A 24,616-nucleotide genomic window follows, 5' to 3' on the forward strand; every position below is an offset into this window, starting at 1 on the left:
CGTGACCCCAACAAATGTCACATAATTGGGTTTTTTTTAGTGAAAATGAAAATTGTGATGCAAAAGTGATTAATGTAGCTTAAAATAAATAAATAAAACCAGACAGGACAACTTCACATGCATGTTTGAATGAGACCTCACACAACTCTGGCCAGGCTGTGTATGTGTGTTTGATTTAATAGCCTGTTGGCAGACTGTAACCACAGAAAGTTGGTTGTGATGTTTTGTTGGCACCCATACCTCTAATTGTTTCCATTTCCTTAAATAGCTTGGTTTCTTGTTGCTTCTGCTTAAATGTCAACTTTGCTGCAGGAGTGTAAACTAAAAAGGAAATGTCCTGTCAGTAGAATAATTTATACAGTATTTTAAATTGTTTACTGCATTTAGAATTTTTGGTAGATGATTTTGTGGGAAATGCTCACCCTCGGTCTTACATTCAAACTGCAGGGTCCTGAGAGAGGAGCGAATAGCGAGGGAGGCGGAGGAGAGGCGGCGCAGGGAGGAGGAGGCCCGCGCCATGGCCGAGGAGCAGAGGAGGAGGGATGAAGCTCAGCGCCTGCAGGAGGAGAAGGAGGCTCAGGAGAGAGCTAAAGCCGAGCAGGAGGAGAATCTACGCCTGCAAAAACAGGTATGCTGACTGTTAACACCCAGCAGGCAGAGAAAGCACCTAAAACTTTTTAGTGACGTTTAGTGTTAAAGTGGTGCAGTGGACAGGTAGTCAGGTAAGTGTGAAAGAAACTTAATTAAAGGGATAGTTTGGATTATTTGAAGTGGGGTTGTATAAGGTACTTACCAATAGATTTTACCTACAGTAGATGGTGGTCGGCTTGCCCCCAGTTTGAAGAAGCACACAAGCAATGAACTGGTGAGGACAGGGTCAATAACAAAAAGCCACTTAAAAAAAAGGTCCACCCAACAAAAATAAATATCAATTTTAAGGTTGCAAGTTTTGTGGAAAGTTAGATAGACTACATGAAACATTAATTCATGAAGAAAAAACACTTTAAAGGAACAGAATAATAAAAGGCTCTCGCTCAAACAGCTGCTCTTGTCCATCTGTGCTTAATCAACAAATGGCTCCACCAAACAAAACAATGTCAAACAGGGACCAATTACTGCCATTTCCAGACAAACAAGGCAGACCAAACCAAACCGTGAGAAAACCTGTGCGCTCCAGAGAAATGTAACGCAAAACATGCATAGGCGTAAATTTAAAATGGCGATTAATCATTAACATCAATAATCACTTTAAGATTACGCTATATTTAGAATATTTTCACCGCTTTACCTTGCAGTTAGGTAACGGGAACTGGAAATCACTGTTATGTAAGCCAAATATCACTCTCTCCATGCCAGCCAAACTTAAGGACAGCCAGTTATTTTTACATTGAAGTCACACAATAATGCAAACAAACTAAACAATCGAGGCAGTGGTGGTCCAGCAGTTCTAGTGCTCTGCAAAGTAATATTACAGCTTTTTCCTTCAAGAGTCAGGGCGTGTGATATTTGGCTTACATTATAGCGGTTTCCCATCAGAAAATGCTTTCTGACCACATGATAAAGCAGGGAAAATATTCTAAATATAACCTACACTTAAACTGATATTGTTTTGTTTTGGGTGGGCCTTCTTTTAAGTGGCCTGCTGCCCATTGCTTAGCTTCTGTGCTGGTATTTTGTATTCTGGGGGCGTTCCAGCCTCCATCTACTGTAGTTATATACACTGACTATCAATAAGGACCTCACACAACCCTACTTCAGATAATCCAAACTATCCCTCTAAAGCCCATGTCAGTGACAAACATCATCAAGCACCACACACACATTTATTACTGCCTTTCGTGTAACGGTCAAGACACACGTACGCACACTGGCTGTGTCCTTGCATCATTCTCGGGCACTTTGCCCATCACACCACAAAATGATACGCTCCCTTATCTTCCGCAAATAATCTTTTTGTGGCGCTTTTCACCGTCACTTGTTTACTGTTTCAGCCCAGCTGCTCACCTCACACTGACCTTTTCCATCCAACAGCATTTTCTACATCAAAGGGATGTTGTTGTCCTTAAAGGCAAATATTAATTCAAACTGGTGGACCGGTAGCTGCAATGAATGTGCCCTTTTTACTTTTCAGTTTGTCAAATAACAACAAGGAGCAATATTGACTTTCCTTCCTGTATCTTTGCATGTTGCCAGGGAGAAGCAGAGGAGTATGATGCTTGATTAGTATAAACAGATTTACAATGAAACAGGAAATGTGGTTATTCATTACAGTATCTGTTTATCCTGTAGACCAGTGAGCACTGGCACTGTCTTATCTCTGTGAATGGTCTGTTCTTGCTTACACTTTGCCACCCCCTTGTGGTCTTTCGCAACAGTGCCATTTGTGGTTAAAAATGATCCAATATACAGTAATTATCCATAGGCTTAAGTATTGTATTTCGCTTTGAATGGCCCTCACGAGGCTGTAAATGTTGAAAATAGATCTTTTTGGCTCAAAGGTACAGGAAAAAATCCCTTTGTGGCTGTAAACAATAATTGGAGTGAGCAACCACACCCTTGTTACGTAAAAGGCATGTTATTTTGGCTGAGTTTTTTTTCCCCACTTCTGCCGGCATTAAAACTGTGGTTGGATTCTCGCCTGTGTGTTTCAGAAAGAGGAGGCTGAGGCTAAAGCCCGGGAGGAGGCGGAGAAGCAGCGTCTGGAGAGGGAGAAACACTTCCAGAAGGAGGAGCAGGAGAGGCTGGAGAGGAAAAGGGTAGGGCAACACATCTATCCTCCCATCATTGTTCTTTCAGCCAGGTTTTAAAGTCACCCATGTCACAACAGAAATGCATTACTAAAAATGTCATTCTCAGTCCTTTCTTAAGAGACTCTAGAGAAGATTTTCCAAAAATCCTGACACTGAGAAGAACCCAGCCTTAAAAACCTCTTCCACTCCCCCTCCCTACCATACACTCACATTATTCATTTTTAGGGGGGCAACAGGAGAGCTTAGGGGGAGACAGCAGGTTATAAATATGACATATAGAAATAGTTCACATAATCTGAAAGCTGAAAACCTTCAAAGTAATTTAAGATGCAGCCCAGCTGTCTGTGTCACATTTTTCTTGTCGTAAATGTTATAAACTTTGTGTTTTCTTTGGGTGCCTGTTCATTCATTCATTCATTTTGAAAGTTAGACTGTATAACAGCTTAGAACGTTATGATAGAAGTACACGATGGCCATTCCCACGGTCCACCTATGTGACATTTTGCAGATGTCTGCTAGATTTTTCAGCAATTAGATGGTGAGCAGTTCTGGGGGTTACTCAGAGCCATACACCCTCTCTTGGTAGTAAATGTAGTCAATTGAAGCAATCATTTTCTCTGTGTGTGCTATACTGACCAAGAATCTGATCCTCTGCTTCAAAATCTGTTGTTCTTCCTGCATCCAGGAAAAAACTACCAAATATTTAAGCTTGTCTTTCCAGTTTCCACCTCAGGGAGCTCAGGGCTGTGCTAGATGAGTATTTTTGTCACCTAACACCATGTTTTGGCCAACAAAGTTTTAACTATAGGCTAAGGTGGTGATACACAGTAGAGTCAGAATCATGCCTGCAATGCATCTTGGTACATGTAGGAACTCTTGGCACAGTTCTGCAAGCAGGAGAACTCAGGTTTTTTTTTGTCAATATAGCACACACTGAGGAATTTATTGCTTCAACTGACTAAATTTATCATCAACACTGGCTGGACATCCACATAAAAAACTGTATTTTCCCTTTAATTCTGTAGTCACTTTACAATATTCACTTGAGGTATTATATTCTGGGCTACGTTCACTCTGTGGTCTGTCTTTTGACATGACAAAAGCAGATTTGAAAGTTGACTCCCTGAAACCAAGATGGATGATGTTTTTGGCTTATCCTGGATTGGTTGTCTGCATGCCATGATTTAATAGGGCTTAGACTGTGTGTGAGCATGGAGCTATATATAAACACTAATAATGGAGACCTTGTGTGCCAGCCATTCTGTGTGTAGAGGTTTGCATGAGTGTGCTCATGTGTGTGTCTTCTGTGACCATGGCCATCTACTCCAGTATACCACCCACATCTCTAGTAAGCTCACGCCTCTGTATGCTAGCTAAGCCTTTCTTTCCCTCTCCTCATCTTCTTCCCATGTATGAAAGACTCTTATCTAGGCATGCCAGGCCTGGCTCAGCCAGCCCAATCCTAGGCTCCTTGCTGGAATTAACCCGCAAGAACAGCATGTCCTCTGCCCCCAAAGATCTGCCGCTTAGTGGTGCTGTGCAACACTGTTTCTGACTGTTACAAAAACTGACTGGGTACAGTCTTGTTATCGCCTAAGAAAAGAGGAGCTTGTGTTCAGCAGGCACAGGTGGTTCAAACTATCCTAAGGAGCGACTCAGGCCAACAAGAATCTTTAGTCCTTAGGCAAAAGTTTTGCAGCCAGCCTGGATGCCAAAGCCATGAGTGTGTGAGCTGTCCATGAATAATCTTGGATCTTAAAAACACTCCACTTTTATGAGTGGCAGCTGCAGTTATGGTCCCGCTGTCTCAAGCTAGCTGTGTCCTCAGATGAAGGTCGCATCTTGGATCAAGCTTCTGCATACAAATCAGCCACATGTGATGGTTTGCATTTCAGTACAGTACAGGCTTTTCCGCTTTCTTTCTATCTTACTGTTTGACCATCCTACACCCGTGTTCCAGCTGAACACACAAGTGCTGCTTCACCATTATTGACACAGCCCTCCACCTGCACACATAAGGGCCTCAATTTGACTCGGTGCATCCACTTCAACCATAATGGCCTTACATACAAGAGACAGGAAATCCTTTTTCAGCAGTGAAGACCAGCAAAATGTGAAACCTTTGAGCAAAAATAGGCAGACAAAATGTGTGGGCTCCGTCTAACCCACCAAACCTAACCCAATTTTTTAACAAAGTTAAATAATGCAATTTTCTTGTGGATGCTGTAATAATAACTTCCACATTTGATTGGAGTTATGAAAAACGAAACCTTTATTCCTTACTCTGTAAACACATCTGCCTGCATCCCTCACTGTGCTGGCATAAGAAATCTAGAAACATGTGTCATTTTCCTCTGTCTTACTCCTTTCTTTTCTCAGCGCCTGGAAGAGATCATGAAGAGGACACGCAAGACAGATGGAGGTGACAAGGTACATTTGCTGTGCTGTTTTAACCAAAATCAACAAGCCAAACCTTAACTTTCCAATTAAAAATGACTGAAAACATTTTCCATCCCCACAGAAAGAGACAAAGTCCTCCCCTCTTGCACACGTCAATGACAAAGAGGCAGAGAGCAGCAAAGGTAAGCAGAACATTAGTCAAATCATCAAGTGATGGAGGACAATCTTTATCTACTGCAGACCTTTAATCTGCAGGAATCGTTTAGCATATTCATCTTAATTGATCTGCCATGAATGTTTTATCTGTGGAGGGATGAGAGCAAAGTCGATGCTTTGTGACCAGCTGGTCCGTGGATTTCTACCTCTTACTGCTTCGATTAGTAAATCCACATGAACTACTTGGTAAACTTTAGACTGTCTCTGACTCATGTTATCGTAGATCCCACCTTCAGGCTAATATTTGATGACACAGTGCACCATTTCTCCTCTGCTTCTTATACCTCTTTCATATGTTAGATCACAGGTATTTGTTGGACTTTTGTTCTCATTTCCCATGTGAGTCAGCTTCACATCGGAGCATTTTGTATAAAAGGGTTATTAGATCATATCTCCGCCTCATATCCTGCACAGCTGCAGCTCGAGTTCTTCTCCTTTATACAATAGGACCCATGTGTACTCGCTTGTTGTCCAAGCTGTGGGACTGTGGGAGTTAAGAGAGGATGAGTGGGCTCATGGCAACAGCCAGCAACAGTTAGCAGACATTTATTTTGGAAACAATTAATAATAAAAAAATATAAATGCAGCACTTTTTGATTTTGCACCCATTTCTCATGAGTTGAAGTAAAAAAAATCTTAGGAGTCGCACTAGGAGTTTGCTTTTTTTTGGGGGGGGTGGGGGGGGGTTGTTGCATCCTAAAATGCCAGATTTCATGGCAGCTTTTCTAAAAAGTTGTGATGCATGTTGCAGCTTTTATTGAGGCTTTAACAGCATGAAATACAATAAACATTACATTTACATTAAACGTATGCTGTCAATTTGCTGCATTAACACAAAACAAAAAGTAGGGCTGCAGCCAAAGATTACTGTCTGTGTTCATCAATCTTGTCAATCATCTTCCTGATCATTAAACCAGCTGATCAGTCCACTAAATGTCAGAAAATACTGAAAAATATCATATTAATATTCCTCTTCTTTACCAAGATAATTGATACCAGATACCATTTTTTTTCCCAGGAGAGCAAAGTCAAGACCCATGCTAATCTGTCTCTGATTTGCTATTACTTGTTGCCTTGGGTTGATTAGGTTTAGGCACAAGGAGAAATTGGTTAGGGTGAGATCAAGATCAAACTGTATGTTTTATCTTGTCACCTTTTCCTGTGACCAGTCCAAGACACGCCTGCATTATGCCTCTTCTGTGAGGTGGTTGGCTTATCTTGGCAAAGGAGAAGTGCTCACTAACACAGATCTGAACAAATTAGCGAGCAAAATTTGAGAGAAATAAACCTTCTGTGTGCATTCAAGAAGTCTTAGCTTTTTTACTTCAAGTCATAAAAAATGGGAGGAAAATCCAATGTGTTGCACAGGCCCTGCCCACCTCCACTCTTCCTACAGCTTTTAATTATGGAAAGATGTTCCTAACACAACTATATTAAGAAGCCTATAACTTGCACGCCCTTCTCGTCTAAACTTCCACGTCACATTCAGTTGATGAGTAAGATGAAGTGGATCAATGTGGTCTGGGAGATATGCCGTTTGTGGCAGAGTTCCCTGATGCAGGAAGACATTAGCCTGCCACTGATGTGGTCGGAAGCTTGGCAGCCTCGTCTCTATTCTAGTCGGGAGTGGAGATCTGTGTTAACCACAGCAAAGTCCTCAGCAGAGCGGAGTCAGGGGGATCTAGATTACACAGGAAAGATGCCCCAGGAACATTTGGCATCCCTTTCTTGCCCACTAAATTTAGCCTGATACAGTTGAAGGATGAGCATTAATGGTGTTTGTCACCCTGTGGTTCATCACGCAGTGTTGGTGTACACTGGATAAATGGCTGTTTTACTTTGTTTCCTCTAGCATCTGCTGAATATCAGCCAAAGCCAGAGGTCAACCTGCCCAATAACATGACAGAAAATGGACAGACCAATGTCAAAGAAAGGTAAAACATCTCTTTTTGCTAATATTGATTCAAGACCACCATGAGCAGTATAAAACTTGTGTGCCAGAACTATAAGCTTGGAGTTAACTGTTGTTGTTGTAAACCTCAACGGAAAACACAAGGAGCCACATGATTCAGGAACACAGTAAACAACTGCGATACTGGGAGAAAGATTTGGTTTCTTGAAATGTTTATTCTTTGAATTCAAACATGTTTTTTGGCGTAAAGTTTAAGAGACTCCTGTAGTTGGACGGCAGTGGAATGACTCATTTATTGTGTGAGTCACTCTGATCTGTCATAAATATAACCATATTTGGCTCTGTGTCTCTGCTCTAGCAGCCCCCCAGTCCAAGTCGTCAATGGGGTCCAGCCTCCAAGACATGAAAATGGTCTGTCCACTAAAGAAGACACCGCCCACTTTGGAGATATCATCCATCTTGCGAATCATGGCAACACCACGAATGGAGCACGGGAGAAGTCTGAGACCGACATAGCCACTGAGCCGATCCTCACGTTTGACAGTGAGGATTCATTCATGAAAAAGACAGGCCCCATGAAGCCGCAGCATGTTGCAGGTACAGAGTTACAAACAGCTCCACAGCACACGAGAGGCTACAACACAAACAAGATAGTAAAAAAAAACCCAGTGTTAAACTAAACTAAACTAAAATTAACAATGGAAATATAATAAAAGACAAGAAGGAAATGAGTTAGGTATGAGTTAAACAAACTTGAGTAATCTGAGCTGGTCAGGCTGTGATTTTCACAACTGGTGAGCCTTGCAGAAATCATCTGGTCACTCCTTGCAACGATGTGAGTTGGTGGAACGACCAGGGGACTCTGCTCTCATGACTGTACAATAAAGCCCCTTTTACACTGGACAAAACCCCCTAACATCTGTTTTTTTGTCTTCAATGGCAAAGGTTACAGTCAACATTCATTTCTGGGTCAGATAACTGCAGTGGTCACGTGTATTTATTGGCTCCCTCTCTGATCAGCAGTGATGGAAGAATGACACCCAGGTTGAAATGCTAATTTTTGCTCCTTTTCCAGTGAAGGCAATGAAGGCTTGTCGCCCCCATCTGTAAATACTAAGATTCTTTTGTATACACATTATTGTATGTGTATTTAACTGATACAAGCTAATCTACGAGTCAAGCAGTTGTAAAACTGTGGGGAAAAAATGAGACTAGAATAGCTGACAGTGTTTCTGTTTTTGCGATCTGAACAGGGTTGTGTTGTTAAATGCACGTGCTGTTAAAAAAACAATCCAAGATAATACTTGTTTGCAGACAATATCCTGAGTCAGCCATTCTCAAACATAAGAATGCTACGGCCCACTTTGAAATGTGGAAATCCTCTGAAGTCCACAGAAAACTTTAATCGCAACTCTGCTCAGCACGTGACACTAATTGTACCAGTGACGGGTCACCAAATATGGTTAAATAGGTCAGATAAATGAAGAATAACAGGCAATTAAAATCCCATGGCTTTATATTATTAATTCTGATCACTTTTCTAAAATCAATCATAAGGTTATAAAACTTTAAAACATTTTTTTTTATTTTCCATGACCTCTTGAGGCCCACCTGCAGGGCACACTGTCAGAATCACTGTCCAAAGTATTCAGACAGGCACATTTTGAATCAAAGGATCTGGTCAAGCCACAAGCACCAAATGTTCCAATTCGTTTTGAAGCCTCGTCTGTTCCCAATAAAAAGCAGCAGCAGACATAAGCCATGTTTCATTTTCAACAAGCATGTGTGCTTATTTGTACTGAGCCACTTTTACATTTGGCCAAGTTCACATTACCCAATAAAGACAGCAGCACAAGGCACCATAGTTAGTGCTGTTGTCCTTGGCGCGAAGCGACGAAGAACCTGAACTTGCACTTCATCTAACGTGCGGGTCATCACCCCGGCGAAAGTGTGTACCCCCTGGGGAGAGGATGGTGTGGCACGGAGACTCCACTTACACTCACAAAGGGGTGGAGATGGGACATGGGGAAGAAATAGTGTAGGGAAGGGTGAAGAGAAGTGGGGTATCTTTATACTGATGACAGCTTTTATTCAGCAGCCCCACTGACTCGGGCCTGCACCCAGTGAGGAATTCCCAGAATGTCCGAGGCGATGAGGAGACCCTATCCACAAGTGCTACACTGCCAGGGGTTAGAAACATGACTCCGAAGGCAATTAAGCACTGTATCACCCCTCATGCAACCCCCCTCCCAGTGGCAACGTCAGCAGCACCCCACTCTCCCCTTCCTCCTAGATCTTAACCTTCACCTGATAGCCTGAAGACAAGCCAGCGGTCGTAAATACTACACAAAGCAAACAGAGGACGATTAATTTAGCGAGCCCTCTGACGTCTTTCCTGAAATTGCATTTTAAAGGACACTTTTCTTCCTTCATCTTCGCACACCTCTTACTCAGTCATATAAAAAGTGAACATTCTCTCCCCTCATTTTCACTCTTGTAAGTCTGATACTTGAGACACATGCAACTTGGCAGGACATTTATAATGAGGGCTCCGATTGGGAATATTGATATGTGAGACTGATTGAATGTTACAATGTAATTTCATAGCAGGTTAATTTATGTCGAGGCATACTTCCAGGGTTTATTTGAATGTTCATACTTGTTGGCCTATCTTCACCTCACATGTGGTGTTGTCAGTCAAATAATTCAGTGTTACATCAATTACAGGCTCGTTTCACATGCTGGCTGCATTTGACTATAAAATGTCTTTCGCTTGATTGGCAGTCTTTCCAGTACAGGGATAGTTTGGATTATTCGAAGTGGGGTTGTATGAGGTCCTTGGTGATAGTCGGTGTATTAGCTGCAGTAGATGCTGGTCAACAGGCCCTCAGTTAGGAGAGGTAGAGAGGAATACCAGCACAGAAGCTAAGCAATGTACCTCAGCTGTGGACAGGGTCAGCTACAGAAGGTATTTTAGTCTCTTAAAATGGTCAAACTAAAAAAGAAAATCAGTATCACTTTAAATGTATGTTATATTTAGAATAAATTCACTGCTTTACTTTGCCATCACACAGCCTTTTCTGATGGAAAACTGCGATTATATGCCAAACGTCACCCTGTCCAAACCAACTTAACTCTATAGTTGAAATCGGTCATTTTACCTAACAGAACATTGAGTTGCTTGCTAGCTGCTGTCTTGATTGGTTACTTTGTGTCACTGTGTAACTTCACAAAAGTCAAAAAATAATAATTATAACAAACAGATAGAGACAGCTGTAGATCAGCAGCTCCCTTACTCTGTGAGGTTGGTTTGAAAAGAGCAATATTTGGCTTATATATTGGTGGTTTCTCTTCAGAAAAGACTGGCTGATGGCAAGGTAAAGCAGAGAAAATACTCTAAATATAGTGTACAGTTAAAATGATCACAGTCAGGGCTCTTATGACTGCAGGAAATCCTTAAAAATGCACAAATTTAAATGCAATGTTTTTAAAAGCTAAGAAAAAAGAAAGAAAGAAAAGTGCTTGGATTTTGGTTAAAATGCTTGAAACTGCTTGAAATCGAATAGCATTACTTTCAAAATAAAATGCTCTCTGACTGAACAGTTTCCTTTTCAGATGAAGAAATAAGTCAGAGAGGTTAATTGCTTTTCCCTTTCGCACAAAATGAAAATGACTCTTCTTGAGCCTCACTTGCACTGTAACATCACAATTTAATGTTATAAAGAAATGAAATGGGGCCTAATCATTTTGAGCATATATATGGATATAAATATGCAATTTACCACAGCTGTGAGGTGCAGGGAAAGTTTCAAAATGCACCTTGAAAATTCTTGAAAAGTACTTGAATTTGACTTTGGAAGAGTTGTAGGACCCCTGTTCATTGCTTAGCGTCTGTGCTGGTGCACCCCTCTGCTTCACCCCTCTGCTTCTCCTAACTGTGAGGTGCTGACCGCAATCTACCGTAGATAATACACTGCATGTCGATAAGAACTTAATACAACCCAGCATCAAATAATCCAAACCATCCTTTTAACCACATGTACACAGGACAGTAAAGGTTTAATGGTTCATTCCTTCTGCAACATGTTCAACATCTTTTGCATTTAGTGTTGTCACCAGGTCAGAGGTTTGCAGACCGCGTGTCATTACTCAGATTAAAGAGCGCGACCCTGTTTTGGCTACAAACTGGACTCATCCGTTAGCACATGTTGATTAATCCTCTATGGCTGCTGACCTTTAACCCCTTTGCTCTCTGCTTCCTCTACAGAGGTCCTGTGACATGTCTCAGTGTTGAAGTGCTCGTCGCCTTAGGCCACTGCCCTGCCAACACTCGCATGGGGAATCCTGTGACCTGTGCCAATCAACAACCTTTTGAGCCCCTAAAAAACAAACACACTTCTCGCTGAAGATGAAGGGGGCCCCAGAAGACGAAGCATCAGGACACGAGCAAAAGACAAAACAGGATGAAAGAAAGGTGTTGCTGCATGCAACACAGGTGCATAAGTGTTAAAATTTGGGAAAGATCATGTGTATGCACCTTAATGCTTGACAGTATCATCCTTTGTACATTACAGTACAGCTGAGTAATTATTACAACAAGCTGAAGTGTTTGTTTTCTTTGTTCTTTAGTTATTTAACTAAAAGAGAAATATAAAAGACTGGGTACATTTTTGTGAATAATGTAAATTAACTGTATGACAGACAAAGGAGTGATGGGTCTGTGGATTAAAGTCGAATGAAAGGGAGTCATTGTAGACCTTCTAAGTGAAACCCAGGTATGATACATCCTGGTCTGTATAAAGCTACCTGTAACGGTTTTTGTAAAGTTAAACTGCGAAGAAGAGAGAGAAAAGAGATTTTAAATGTAAGTTCACATGCAACCGCTTCTTACTGTGTGTCTGTCTCAGCTATGATTGATTGTACGCAGAACTGGATGTAATAATGAGTGTGCAACCTCTGACAATTAAGAAACCAGAAGTCATTTAAGGCCAAATCCCAATAAATGAGGGATTTACTCCACTATTTAACAGTTACAGCTGTTTTTTTATTTCACATGTGCAAGCATGACTCAGTTTTCTCTCATTTGCATTGAGATGCCATGGACTTGTCTGTATTTGAAATGCTGGTGCGTGTATATGCTATAATTATTTTGATGTGCATTGCAAAGGTCTGTGGGAGTATCTTGAGTCTTATTAAAGACAAGCTGTCCGGTCTGTGTTGGTCTCTTGTCTATTTGTCATAAATAACAGTGGATTTGATTTATCCAGGCAGCGCTCGAAATTAAGGATGTCCCCTTGGGATGTTGTTGTAAAAACTGCACCAGGGAGAATTATAGACAGTTATAAAGGTATCACAAAAATTTTGTAAATTTTCATAAAAGCGTTATTTGGATGAACTGACTACATATTCTGATTCTAAATGGCTTTCTTGCCATGATGTTATACATACATATATATACATACATACATACATATATATATATATATATATATATACATACATACATACATACATACATACATACATACATACATACATACATACATACATACATACATATATATATATATATATATATACATATATACATATATACACATATATATATATATATACATATATATACATATATATACATATATATACATATATATACATATATATATATATATACATATATACATATATGTACATATATATGTATATTAACATGCAATCTTATTCAAGGTTGCTTTCTCATAATATCTGTGCCAGAAAAGTTGCAGGTGCTAATTTGTCATTATCAGTATACGTGTTCTCTTACATGACATCTAATGTGCTGTGTATTAAAGTGTCTAAATAATTGCCCTGTTAAAATTCATCTTAAGTTTTTACAAACTATTGTACATGTCTTAAGGAAAGATTTAATGAGCAGCCATTTCAGAATGGAAAAAAAAAAACTTTGGACAATGGTTGTAAAGTCTGGGCCAGTTGAGTGTAGAATTTGCAACAGTTGTGGGACACTGATGAAAAACTTAATTTTCAGCCCTGAATCCTGCGTTCATTTGTTGGAAGGGATAAACTGGCACACATGTTCTGAATTCAGCACTCTCAGGTTCATTCATCTAAAACAGGCACAGGAATCGATCATTTGTTATTAATTTGACAGTGTCCGAATGTTTTGTACTCGACTGCGGCTTGTTTACTCCTCAGGCTGAATAGTATTTTGACTTTCGAGGGGAAATACCGACTCCCACTGCAAGTTGTGGAGGACAGAGTGCACGCTAACCACAGGAAAACAGATTTAGAGATGGTACCACAAGGCCTTACTTACAGATGATGTACAAGGCATGTGTCTTGGCTCAGCTGTCCATTTCAGTTTGGGTCTCCTTTTACAAAACCCTACAGGGGGTACATGCCACTCTATCTGCTTCACTATGTTCAGGTGGCCAGTGGGAGGCCTGGCACACTGTTTCCAGCCTTTCAGGCAGCTGAAGAAGTGCATTACAAACAGGATTTATGTCCTTCTATTGAATGCTAAGACATGCCACACAGATCATCATGTAGAACTTGTGTGATTTAAATGACTTATAGCCACTTATAAAATGAAACTGTAGTGGAGCCGGGTAGAATGAGGGACAACAGCTTGTTAGCTTGAACCTATGATGCACAGATGGCGCTCTTACCTCCCAGTGGGACACGTAAGATTTGAACACTATGCAGTGGAAAGCTCTCAGCTATGCATCCAAACTCTATTTTAACTAATGGTGTTGTAGAGGGATCTTATCACCAAAATGAAACAGAAACACAAAGAAGGAAAAGGCTAAGATTCACCATTAAGGAGACCCAACATGATTGTGTTCAAGATTTAAAGTAAGTGAGAATGGTATATTTTAAAGCTATATATGTATATAACATTTATGCATTAAAATGTCTAAAAACGATATATATGTATGCATGCATATGTATATATACAATGGCCAAACCCAGAGAAATCTGTAATTTATTAAAGGTAAGAGTGTGTTTCCTGGTAGCTGCTGGTCGCTATAGACTCTGTGAAAACACAGCAGCTTTCATTCTGAACAGTATTATTCTTACAGTGTTACTATTCCCACTAATTATCCCTCAGTCAGCCAAGTGGTGGTAAAGTTGCTTACAACTGCTTCACTGCTTTAAATGCTTTTATCAGGCTTTCTGTGGGTCCTTAAAAAGTAGAAAACTGAAAAGATATGAATTTTAGGCCTTCAATTTTTCTAAATAGGTCTTAAAAAATTTATTGAGTTATGAAGTTAATGTGCTTTTCTAAAGTTACATGAACATCAGTCTCGCTTTTAAATGTGTTTATTAGAAAAAATTGTATCAATGATGCTGTAGCAAATACAAAAAAAACCCCAACATGGACCCACACTCTGATTCTGACATTGCTTAAACCTGCAAACTAAGGTTTCTTTAATAGTCTGAAATTTAAATTTAATTACTGTTACTTATTTATTTACTTATACTTTAAGTAACAAGGTCAATACATGTGCATGTTTTGTAGCATGTATGTATGGTTGTGGACCACCATCACTGATGCGCAGGTTACACTGATGAAAGATCCATCATAAAAATACACAACACCGTATCAAAAACTGAAAAAAACTACCCAACACAAACAGTTGTTGAACAATAATAAATTCGGATCAGGGCACACACCCTCAGCAATTACTTGAAGAAGTATTACTACAAATTATCCCTTGATAAGCTAATTTCTGGCAAACTTCAGCTTACAACTGCATCCCTGCTTTGAATATTCTTACAGAACATTTACTGAGACATCACCTCATATAGCTCACAGTATGAATCTGCAACAGCCAGCTGGGCTTCACAAGCTTCCTCAAGAAAGATGTAAACTTCTTACACCTCAGTGTAAGAGTAACTTTAACCAACATGATCTTACTAGTTGGGCATATGTCTGCTGCAGTTGTCCACATGAGTCTACCTTTAAAAGCTGTGTTCATCAACCCCAGCAGAGGGTGCAGCACCGCAGCGTGGAGGTGACGGACAGACAACATATTACATGTCATTAAATGGACTCATGCCTGCTCTTAAGTGGAATCCAACAGTGTATCAACAAATCCCAACGTCTACATGATAAAACTGCACGGATTTATTTAAAATTAATCATCTCTGTGCAGTTTTAGACGCACTCGATCTGCTCGTCAATCCCTGGTAATGTGCGGTACTTCTCAGTGGGGACTTGAGGATTAGTGGGCACTATTTTTAGGGAGGTGTCAGCGAGGCAGTGCACAGTTACAGGCTGAGTTGTGCCAAGTCTCTGAATAAATTCACACAGAATGGGGATAGGAGCAAAAATAATAAAGGAGTAGAATTCATGGATGTGAAGGGCGATCCAAAAGCCACAAATGTTCAGTGAATAAAGGTGCTTTCTAGTTGTTGAGGTTAGCGGGGGTGATAGCCTGGCGTGCTGGTTCATGAGTGCCACTTTGACTGACAGGTACATTATCTCCTCTGTGAGTGTGCTGATGTCTGCACTAGAAGTGTCACTATCCTCAACTATATTTTTATTCTCCTCTCTTTGAGGGTGAAGAACGTCTTGTTAAGGGTCATATTAACAAAAGTAATAGTAAATAACCACATCCTGTCATATGTGAGGACTTTACGGGCGTGTTCTCACCTTTGTGTTAAAGCTGCTCTACAGCTACAAATACTTTGTATTTGTACTTTGTCTAAATTTTTCAGGTATCTGTACTTTATTTCAGTATCTATTTTTCTGACAATATTCTTCTTAATGTAGTAAGACACACAAGACAAAATAGGAAAAAGAAGTAAGACATAACAAGACAACAAAAGATGTTACAACATATAAGATGTAACAAGGCAAAAAACATCATAACACAAAAACATGATGGAAAGATGACAATATGAACAATGGTGTAATAAGACAAAAAAAGACTTAACAAGATGAAAACAAGTTGAAAGGCGTAACAATGAAAAAGACAAAATAAAGATGAAACTTGTGAATGTGTATGCTTTTGCCACCTCTGATGAGGACTTTACGGGCGTGCTGTCAAACCCTTGTGTGAGTGTGAAGCCCTCCTACTTTAGGACACGAGCTCACTGTTGTTTCAGACGTAAATCTTTGCACTTGAGGACTGTGAGGAATCTTGTAAATGTTTCAGAATGGCAAGTGTGCCCGCTTGGCCTCCATTTTAAACAAGACAGGCAGGTCAGCGCTGGGTCACGCCACTCCAGATAAGACCACCGTCGCTACAGTTATTCATACATTATGACCATCAAGCCTATAGGCTGAGCTTTGTTGAGTATTTATGCTCATGCTCCCTCCCTCCCTCCCCTGTCTCACGTTGTGAACTGTCTTTATCTGCTCAGCAACAGGCTCTCCTCACACAGCTGCTCTCGGATGGCAACACATTAATGAAAGGCCACGGCACTCACAGCGAGCCTGTTTCTTGATCCCCCGACGGAGCTGTCAGAGCAGGCCAACCTCTCAGCTATTCCGACGGGAGATGGCAAGATTTAGGAGCTACCCCCCCCCCTTCATCAGACCCCTGCAGGGCCTCGATACCAGGGAGCTGCCCACAGACAACCCGAGGCCTCACATCCTATCAGGGGACCGGCAGCAGCTGAGTGCAAACAGGCAGCTGCCGGATCATTGTCACAACCTGTCGGATACAGACGCTCTTTGATGAGGTCCCTCCTGAGTGTGTGATGTTCCACCAAACCCCAAGTATTTAAGGGGTCTGACCTTAGCGGTCCACTCTACGTTCGCATTATTGTGAGCTGTGGGCACGCAATGTGAATAAAAGCATGCTTGGAGAAAGTGGGAACAGATTTACTGGACAAGTAGGCATCTACTTTATGGGTGCATCTGCTTGGCAGTTGATTGGAGATTCCTTTGTTAACGGCAATAGCAACATGACGGCTTGAATAACTGTGTTGCTAACAAATGCCAGATCTGCACCAGTACAAATGCTTTATGATCACATACATAAAAAGATTAATGCACTGCTCTCCGCTAATTGCAAACCTCCTGTTAAAACTAATAAAGCAAAACAAATGTGTGCTATGGAAAAAATAAAAAAAAAAGAAAGCAAGATGCACTCTGCAAACACTGTTTCAAAATTTGAAAAAGATGAGAATGATCAGAAAGTCTGCTTACAGATCAGGTGCCAAAAACATGATGGGATACAGTCAACAGCCCTAAGTTCAGCATGGCCGATCTCAGAGGTAGAATAAGTAGGATTTTTCTGTTGATGTCTGTAAACGCAACAGAAACACAGTTGATTGTTGAGTTTCCTTCTCAGGACATCAAAAACTAACGTTTTGGATTGACTGTCTCAAAAAGGGTAAAATATTGAGAAAATTGGGGTGCCTGGGTAGCTCAGTTGGTGGAGGGTGTGCCCCATGTATGGAGACTTTGACTCGTCTGCAGTGCCCGTCAGTTCAACTCCCTCCTGTGGCCCTTTGCTGCATATCTTCCCCCACTCTCTCTCCCGATTTTCCTGTCATACCTTCAGCTGTCCTGTCAATTAAAGGCATAAAAAGCCCCCAGAATATATATAGATAACAAAAAAACACTTCTGGTGGGTTGTGGGTGATGATTTAGAGGATTTATTGTATTAGTCTTAATGCATCGCTGTACTGAAAGGCAATCTATTCAGGGTTTTCCCAAAAAACTATGCAAACGTCAATATGCATAATGATAATGCTAACATGCTAATGTTTGGCAGGTATAATGTTGACAAGTTCACTGTCTTAGTTTAGTGTGTTCAAATGCTAACATTTGACAAGCAGCACTAAACACAAAGTACAGCTAAGGCTGATGGTAATGTCATCAGTTTTGCAATCACTTATTCACATCCAAAGCACTGGACAAGCTGAATTTGACCCGATCGCGCAAGAGGAACCGTTTGGGGTTACCAGAGTTTTCACAATTAAGCCTAAGGGGAACATGAATGTCTAAACCACATTTTATAGCAATCAATCCAACAGATGTTGACACATTTCACTTAAAACCACAACATCATTAGGACGCATTATCTGGGAACCAAAAAGCACTAGAGTAAGAGAATCAGGGAACCTCCAAAGTCCGTGTGGGTCATCTCCTGCACACCAGGAATGGCAATCCCAAGTGGCAACCTCCAGGGCTGAAAAATGAAGCCAATGCAGAAGTGCCAAAAAAACTGCAGTTCCTTGAATGGAATTTGAGGTTGGCTCCAAAAGTGAGTCAATCCCCATATGAAAATACGTTTGCAACACAATACAAAAATTTAAACTAATCTAATTTCATTGTTCATGACAACTGTACGTTTCAATGGCATTAGGACTAGTTGGCACTTTGAATGACAGGTGGGTGCCGTCACAGATCGCCAGCTGCTAGATAGCTGCTTCATTCGACTGCCTCCACTCCACTCATGTTCCAATTCTTGTCCATTTTTGGATAAGCTGGGAGTTAGCCAAGTCAGGCACTGCCAAGATTGGCGACGCCACGAATGGAAATGTGTGACATCATGGATGCTCCATCCACCATTTATCATATTGTCTATGGCCAATCTATATGGTAGTCAGAGACACCATATGGTGGCACAAGAGCATCAGTAAGCTCCATGCTCTGGGGACCATGAATGTTTATATAAAATGTCAGAACAATCCATCGTCCAGTCATGGGGATATTTCAGTCTCAACTGGTGGAAACTGGTGGACCAACCAACCGACCGACCGGCCGACATCGTCCCTAGAGCCACACCATAGTGTAGCTAGTGGCCGAACAGCAATCTAACAAACTACACCCCAGAGGTTTCACATTTAGACAGCGACACAGTTTTAATGTCAATGATCTGTTGTCTCTTCATCTTGGAGCTGACAGTTTTACAGCATCGCCGCCAATCAGCGCACAGAGGACAAGCGGCTTCAATTTTGCCAGCTTGCAGGGCTCGGTTATTTTCAGTTCATGGGATAACTGAGAATTAATCCCTGTTGCACGCACGCTGCCAGCTACAAGGGTCCTTGGATTGCTCGGTTTTCTTTTTGTTCCATTTGGAAGGAAAACTCTAAAACGGGGGGCTCACGAGGAGGAACAGAAGCCAAAGCTGTGCTCAAGTAGAAAGGAGATCCTGCCTGGTGTCGATCTCTGTTAGTTTTGGCTCAGTCAAGCAGAACCCCTATAGATGATTCCTCTCACTGCTGGACGGGCACCACCTGTAGTGTCTAGTGTCTCTATGTGATATATCTTCACTCCACTAATGTGTTGTGTCTCGGTTGCTGTGACACTGTGGAACATCACAACCACACGAGGAATCGGATGAAGCTGCACTGACTCCTTTTTTTTTTTTTTCCATTGGGAATTTCTGTTCGTTTGATTTAATGTTGGGAAATTTTCTCACATTTTTAAGTGGCTTTGAAATTATGCTGTGTTTTGTCACATTTTCTGCTCTACAAAAGATATAACCCCTCATAACAAGAACATAAAATATGGTTTGATAATGATGACTCAAGCCTTAGCAAGTTTCGGTCAATTTAGTTAATGTTGCTAAAGCACTAAATCTTGTTGTTTTTTCTCCATGTAGGAAAAACAGGGAGGGCTTGCTATTTTAAGACTGCATTAATTTATTGTCAAGGGGTTAATAAGGTAAAAGCAGATGTCTATCTGTGTGGTTGTGTGTGTGCGAGAGAGAGAGATAAACATACAGAGTGAGAATGCGTGTGAATTTGTGTTTGCATTCCCACAATTCTGTTTGCATGTGGATTTATGTGTACGTGCACATACTGAAAGTGTGTGTTTGCATGACACATGAGAGCAGCCGTCAGGGACCCTGGAGAGCAGAGAGTAGAGAAAAGGGGGGCTGAAACTACTGTCCGCCCAGCGACAGTGGCCCTGACTTGTCACCGCTGTCAGAGTGAAAGCATTCAGGTGGAAGGAAAGTTTAAAAAAAAAAAGAAGAAGAAAAAAAAAACAGTGACACATTTCTGTATCACACTGGGGACAAAGATAAACCACGCTTATACAAAGTGATGAGAGTGTGAAAAACAGACTGAGAATTAAAAATAATTTACATAAACTGCCATAAAACACCAGGTGATGTTCAGAGAAAAAAACAACTGCATTCAAACACCTGCATCTGACGTTTGAATACTCTTCAACAAAGAAAACCCTATTTCACAAGCCAATCCACCAAATTCTTTCCGTGTATTTTCCCCGCCCTGTGATGTTCTGTTCTGCAAACATGGTGACTGCTTTTCATCAGTTTGTTTTTTGTAGTTTGTTCTCACTGGTATACAAGAATAGTGGTGGCCTTGTGTGGAATAATTGGATGTGATTAGAAGTGTGCTTCCACAGTTCTAGTATTCATAATATATGGGTACTACTACATTAACAAAAATTAATTTTGTAATTGTAAGGAAAAACATAGAACCCCAATTTCAAAAAAGCTGGGACTGAATGCAATGATTTGTAAAAATGTTTCGACCTATATTCAATTGAATACAGTACAAACATGAGATATTCAATATGAAACCAGATGAACTTTATTGTCTGTAGTGAATATTAACTCATTCTGAAGTTGATTCCTGCATCATATTCCATAAAAGTTAAGACAGGAGCATGTTTGCCACTGTGATACATCACTGTTTCTTTCAACAACACTCAGTAAGTGTTTGTGAAACGAGGACACTAATTCTTAAAGTCTTGAAAGTCCGAATCTTTCCTTTGCTTGCAAGATATACGACTTCAGCCGCTCAGCAGCATAATGCATAATGCACCACAGTCTAGTACTCTTTCACTACGAAGCCTCATGCAGAATGTGTTTTGGTATTCTCTTGCTGAAATAAACAGGGACGTCCCTGAAAAAGACATCTTCTGGATGGCAGCATGTGTTGCTCCAAAATCTGCCATGTACCTTGCAGCATCAACAGTACCTTCACAGATTTGATGCCATGGGCACTAACTCACCCCCACACCATATCAGATGCTGGCTTTTAAACTTTGGGACTGGTAACAGTCTGGATGGTCCTTCTCCTCTTTAGAGAATGCTACGTCCATGATTTCCAAAAACACAATCTGAAATGTGGACTTGTCATGTCAGACCACAGCACACTTTTTCTCGTTCTGTCAGTCTATCTCAGATGAGCTCGGGCCCCAGAGAGGTCAGAGGCCTTTCTGGATGTTGTTGATGGTACAGTTTTTGACTTGCATTGGATGCAGTGACAAACTGTGTTTACCTACAGTGGTGTACCAGAGTGTTCCCAAGCCCATGTAGTATCCTTTAATACAATTATATGGGATTTTAATGCAGCTTTTGATGCAGCCCTGCCTGAAGGGTCAAGGTTCATGGGCATTCAATGTTGATTTTCGGCCTTTTTGTGTCGACAAGTGTTGTTCTTAAACTGGTGGACGATTTTCTCATGCAGTTTTTCACAAAGAGGTGAACCACACTCCATCCATGCTTGTGAACAACTGAGTCTTTTGAGGGTGTTCCTTTCATACCCAATCATGATAACTGTTATCAGTTTATCTGTTAACCTTTTAAATGTTCCAAACTTGTGTTTTTTAAGCATTACACAACATTCCCAGTCCCCTGTCCCACCTTTTAAAAGTGTGGCAGGCATCAAATTCAGAATGACTGTATATTTACAAAAAACAATAAAGTTAATCAGTTTGAATATTAAATATCTTGTCTTAGCCGTCGTAGCATATGCAAGTGAAAAAAGGTTGAAAAGTAGTTGTAGTAATCTGTTTTTACTTACACTTCTCTCAACATTTCTCTCCAATTCTGACAAATTATGTGTGTTGGGATATTATCTGTATATTTTTGCTTGGTCATTATTAATCCATGCTTTTAAAAGAGTTGCAATTTTAATGACATTTTTATATCCACAAATGTCAAGCGCAGGAAATAGAAGGTAAACTACACAAAACCAAAAAGTACATATAGGACTGTGCAGAGAAACACAATTAGAACAACACTGAAGATAAATTTTAAGTCACCTCGGAGCTTTGCTTTATGAACTCTACTGTGGAAGGAGATTAAGGACTTAGGGGATCTGTATGAAAGAGGTTATTGATATTTTCCTTCATTCTTCAAACTAAGCTCTCTGCAAAACACAGGAAACAGTTACCAGATGTGCTGCTGTGAGACTAATATAAAATGAGTACCTGTATGTATAACTCAACTGCAGACACTGAATGGTAACATGACAAGTTCGATCATGTTAATGTGCACACATTTCTAACAGACACTAAATTATCTTCTAATCATATGCATTACATTGCCAACAAGATATTTAGACTAATTTGGCATCAGTCTTTTTTTCCCACTAATTTGTGAAGAAACAGATTATGGTCTTGATTTACTGGTCTTTTTCTCCCCATTTTCCCGGTGGGGACATCAGGCACAGCTGGTTCTCAGTCTGTGATGTGGAAAGTCCCCTTTGGTGCATGATGGTGTGCATCCCTTTTTTCAGTTTCTTGCTCTATTCCTTTTCACATGTGAGGGGAAGCGAGCTCGCCAGCAGTGTCAACTGTCTGGGTCTTTGATTTAGTGCTGCTGGGTGTGACGTGGCTCAGCCTTTTTCGGCTAATTTGTCTCTGTGCACATAACTGAGGATGACTGATGGTTTCTGGAGATGTCTTCCACTGACCCACACTGTCGTTTAAAAGTCAAAATGTTCTCTCAGAGGGACAGAAAACTGGGAAGTGGTTTAATAAACAGCATTAAGTTCAAGTTCGGTTTTATTTTATTGGTCATATGTAGGTTGACACAGGGTCAACTGTTCAATGAAATGTGTGGAAGGAGAAGGACAGGTCAGGTCAGTAGAGAGCACTTGGTAATACTTTATATGAAGAGATGTGCATAAGTGTGCATTACACTGTCATAACCGAGTATTTATGACCGTTGTCATTAAGTGTCATTTGATCAGTTATGTAATTTTTAATGCAAACTTGACATTGCTTGAGATGTCTTTGTTATTCCAACTTGGCATTAATCAAGAAAACATAACCTCAGTGTCTTTGTTATGACAACTTGACATTATTGAACTTAAAGAAATTGTTTAGCTTTGTGTTATAACATTACATTAATCTGTCATATGTGATCAGTTTTGATGGACCTAAAGTAAACTGGTACCATTTGGACTTGTCATAAAAATGACATGATGTCATAGATGTTATAAGGCCAGTTTGAAAACAGAGTAAAGTACCACGGTGATTGAGCTTAGAGAGTTATGTGATGGACAGATAGTGGGTTGCTAGTTTACTTATTGCTAAAGTAGGCAAACTGCTGTTATCTGTAGCTGGCATTAGCTAGTTCGCTCAGTTAGCGGCCTTCTAATTAGCCAACTCAGCCCCAGGTTGCCATAAGTCAAGACCAACATGAAAATCACATCACCACTGTATTCCCTGTCATCAAACTGGCCACTGTTGGTCCCAGTCAGCTTGCTAGCTGCATGGCAGGGCCCAGGTAAAAAGTGGAAAGTGATTGGTGCTGCACATGTGCAACTCTTAACAGAAATAAGAAGAAAGCAAGATGTGGCACCTGTAGCTACTTCCATCATCTGCTCCAGCAAAAATGATATTCAATGCAGAATGTTATTCATTAAGACTTAAAAAAAACTAATTTTAACATTGTCTGGATGTGGTCTGTTTTTAAAAGGTCTTTATCAGTAACATTCTGAAGTAAACACTCCATGTCATCATCTAGTGCCATCAGCATCTAGCTGAGTCTGGCTGGACTGGAGAATCCGGTTGGTCCAGGACCAAACACAGCCTCCATTCAAGAGTGACAGTTTCAAAGGGACTACAGTCCCAGGTGGTTTTCTTGTTGTATTTGGCTCCAAGCACCAAATCAGCTAATTCACTTGCTCCACAGCTAACCGAGCTAACTGGCTAACACCAGCTTCAGATAACAGCAGATTATTGTTAGCCTACTTAAGCAACAAGTGAACAAGGTAACTGCTGACTATCCATCAGTTAACTATGTAGAAGTCCAGGAAATTATTTGTGACACCATCACAAAAGCACTTGACGGTTATGACCAAGTCCAAGACCAAAAAGTCCAAAATGTACCGCTATACTTGAGGTCAATGGTGTCATAACAGCAACCAAGTTTAAACCAACCACATATCAGAGTATAATGCAATGTAAAAACATAAAGCTAAGTGGTTTCTGTCTCGGTTAATATCAAGTTGTCATAACTAGACAACATAGATCTCACGTAATGTCAACTTTGCATTAAAAATGACACAATGCACCAAATGACACTGAATGAAAACAGTGTCATGACAGCCTTTTGCAAATCTATTCAAATAAAGTGTTACCAAACACTAAATAGAGATCATTTAAACA

At 40.6% G+C, this 24,616-nt stretch overlaps 1 protein-coding gene across 1 annotated transcript in view; it reads left to right on the forward strand.

Annotated features, from left to right (window-relative positions):
* The window catches only part of map7d1a (MAP7 domain containing 1a), a 63,210-nt gene extending 50,719 nt beyond the window's left edge, over positions 1–12,491 (forward strand). The window contains exons 12-18 of the mRNA XM_084727067.1: positions 448–628; positions 2,652–2,756; positions 5,130–5,180; positions 5,272–5,332; positions 7,219–7,300; positions 7,637–7,875; positions 11,546–12,491. Of these exons, the coding sequence (XP_084583193.1) occupies positions 448–628; positions 2,652–2,756; positions 5,130–5,180; positions 5,272–5,332; positions 7,219–7,300; positions 7,637–7,875; positions 11,546–11,556 (730 nt within the window). The 3' untranslated portion in view covers positions 11,557–12,491. The remainder of the gene's footprint in view (positions 1–447; positions 629–2,651; positions 2,757–5,129; positions 5,181–5,271; positions 5,333–7,218; positions 7,301–7,636; positions 7,876–11,545) is intronic.
* Positions 12,492–24,616: the final 12,125 nt, after the last annotated feature.

The sequence above is a fragment of the Lutjanus erythropterus genome, chromosome 9 (genome assembly GCF_056507025.1).
Source record: "Lutjanus erythropterus isolate fLutEry1 chromosome 9, fLutEry1.hap2, whole genome shotgun sequence".
Taxonomy (NCBI): Eukaryota; Metazoa; Chordata; class Actinopteri; order Lutjaniformes; family Lutjanidae; genus Lutjanus; species Lutjanus erythropterus.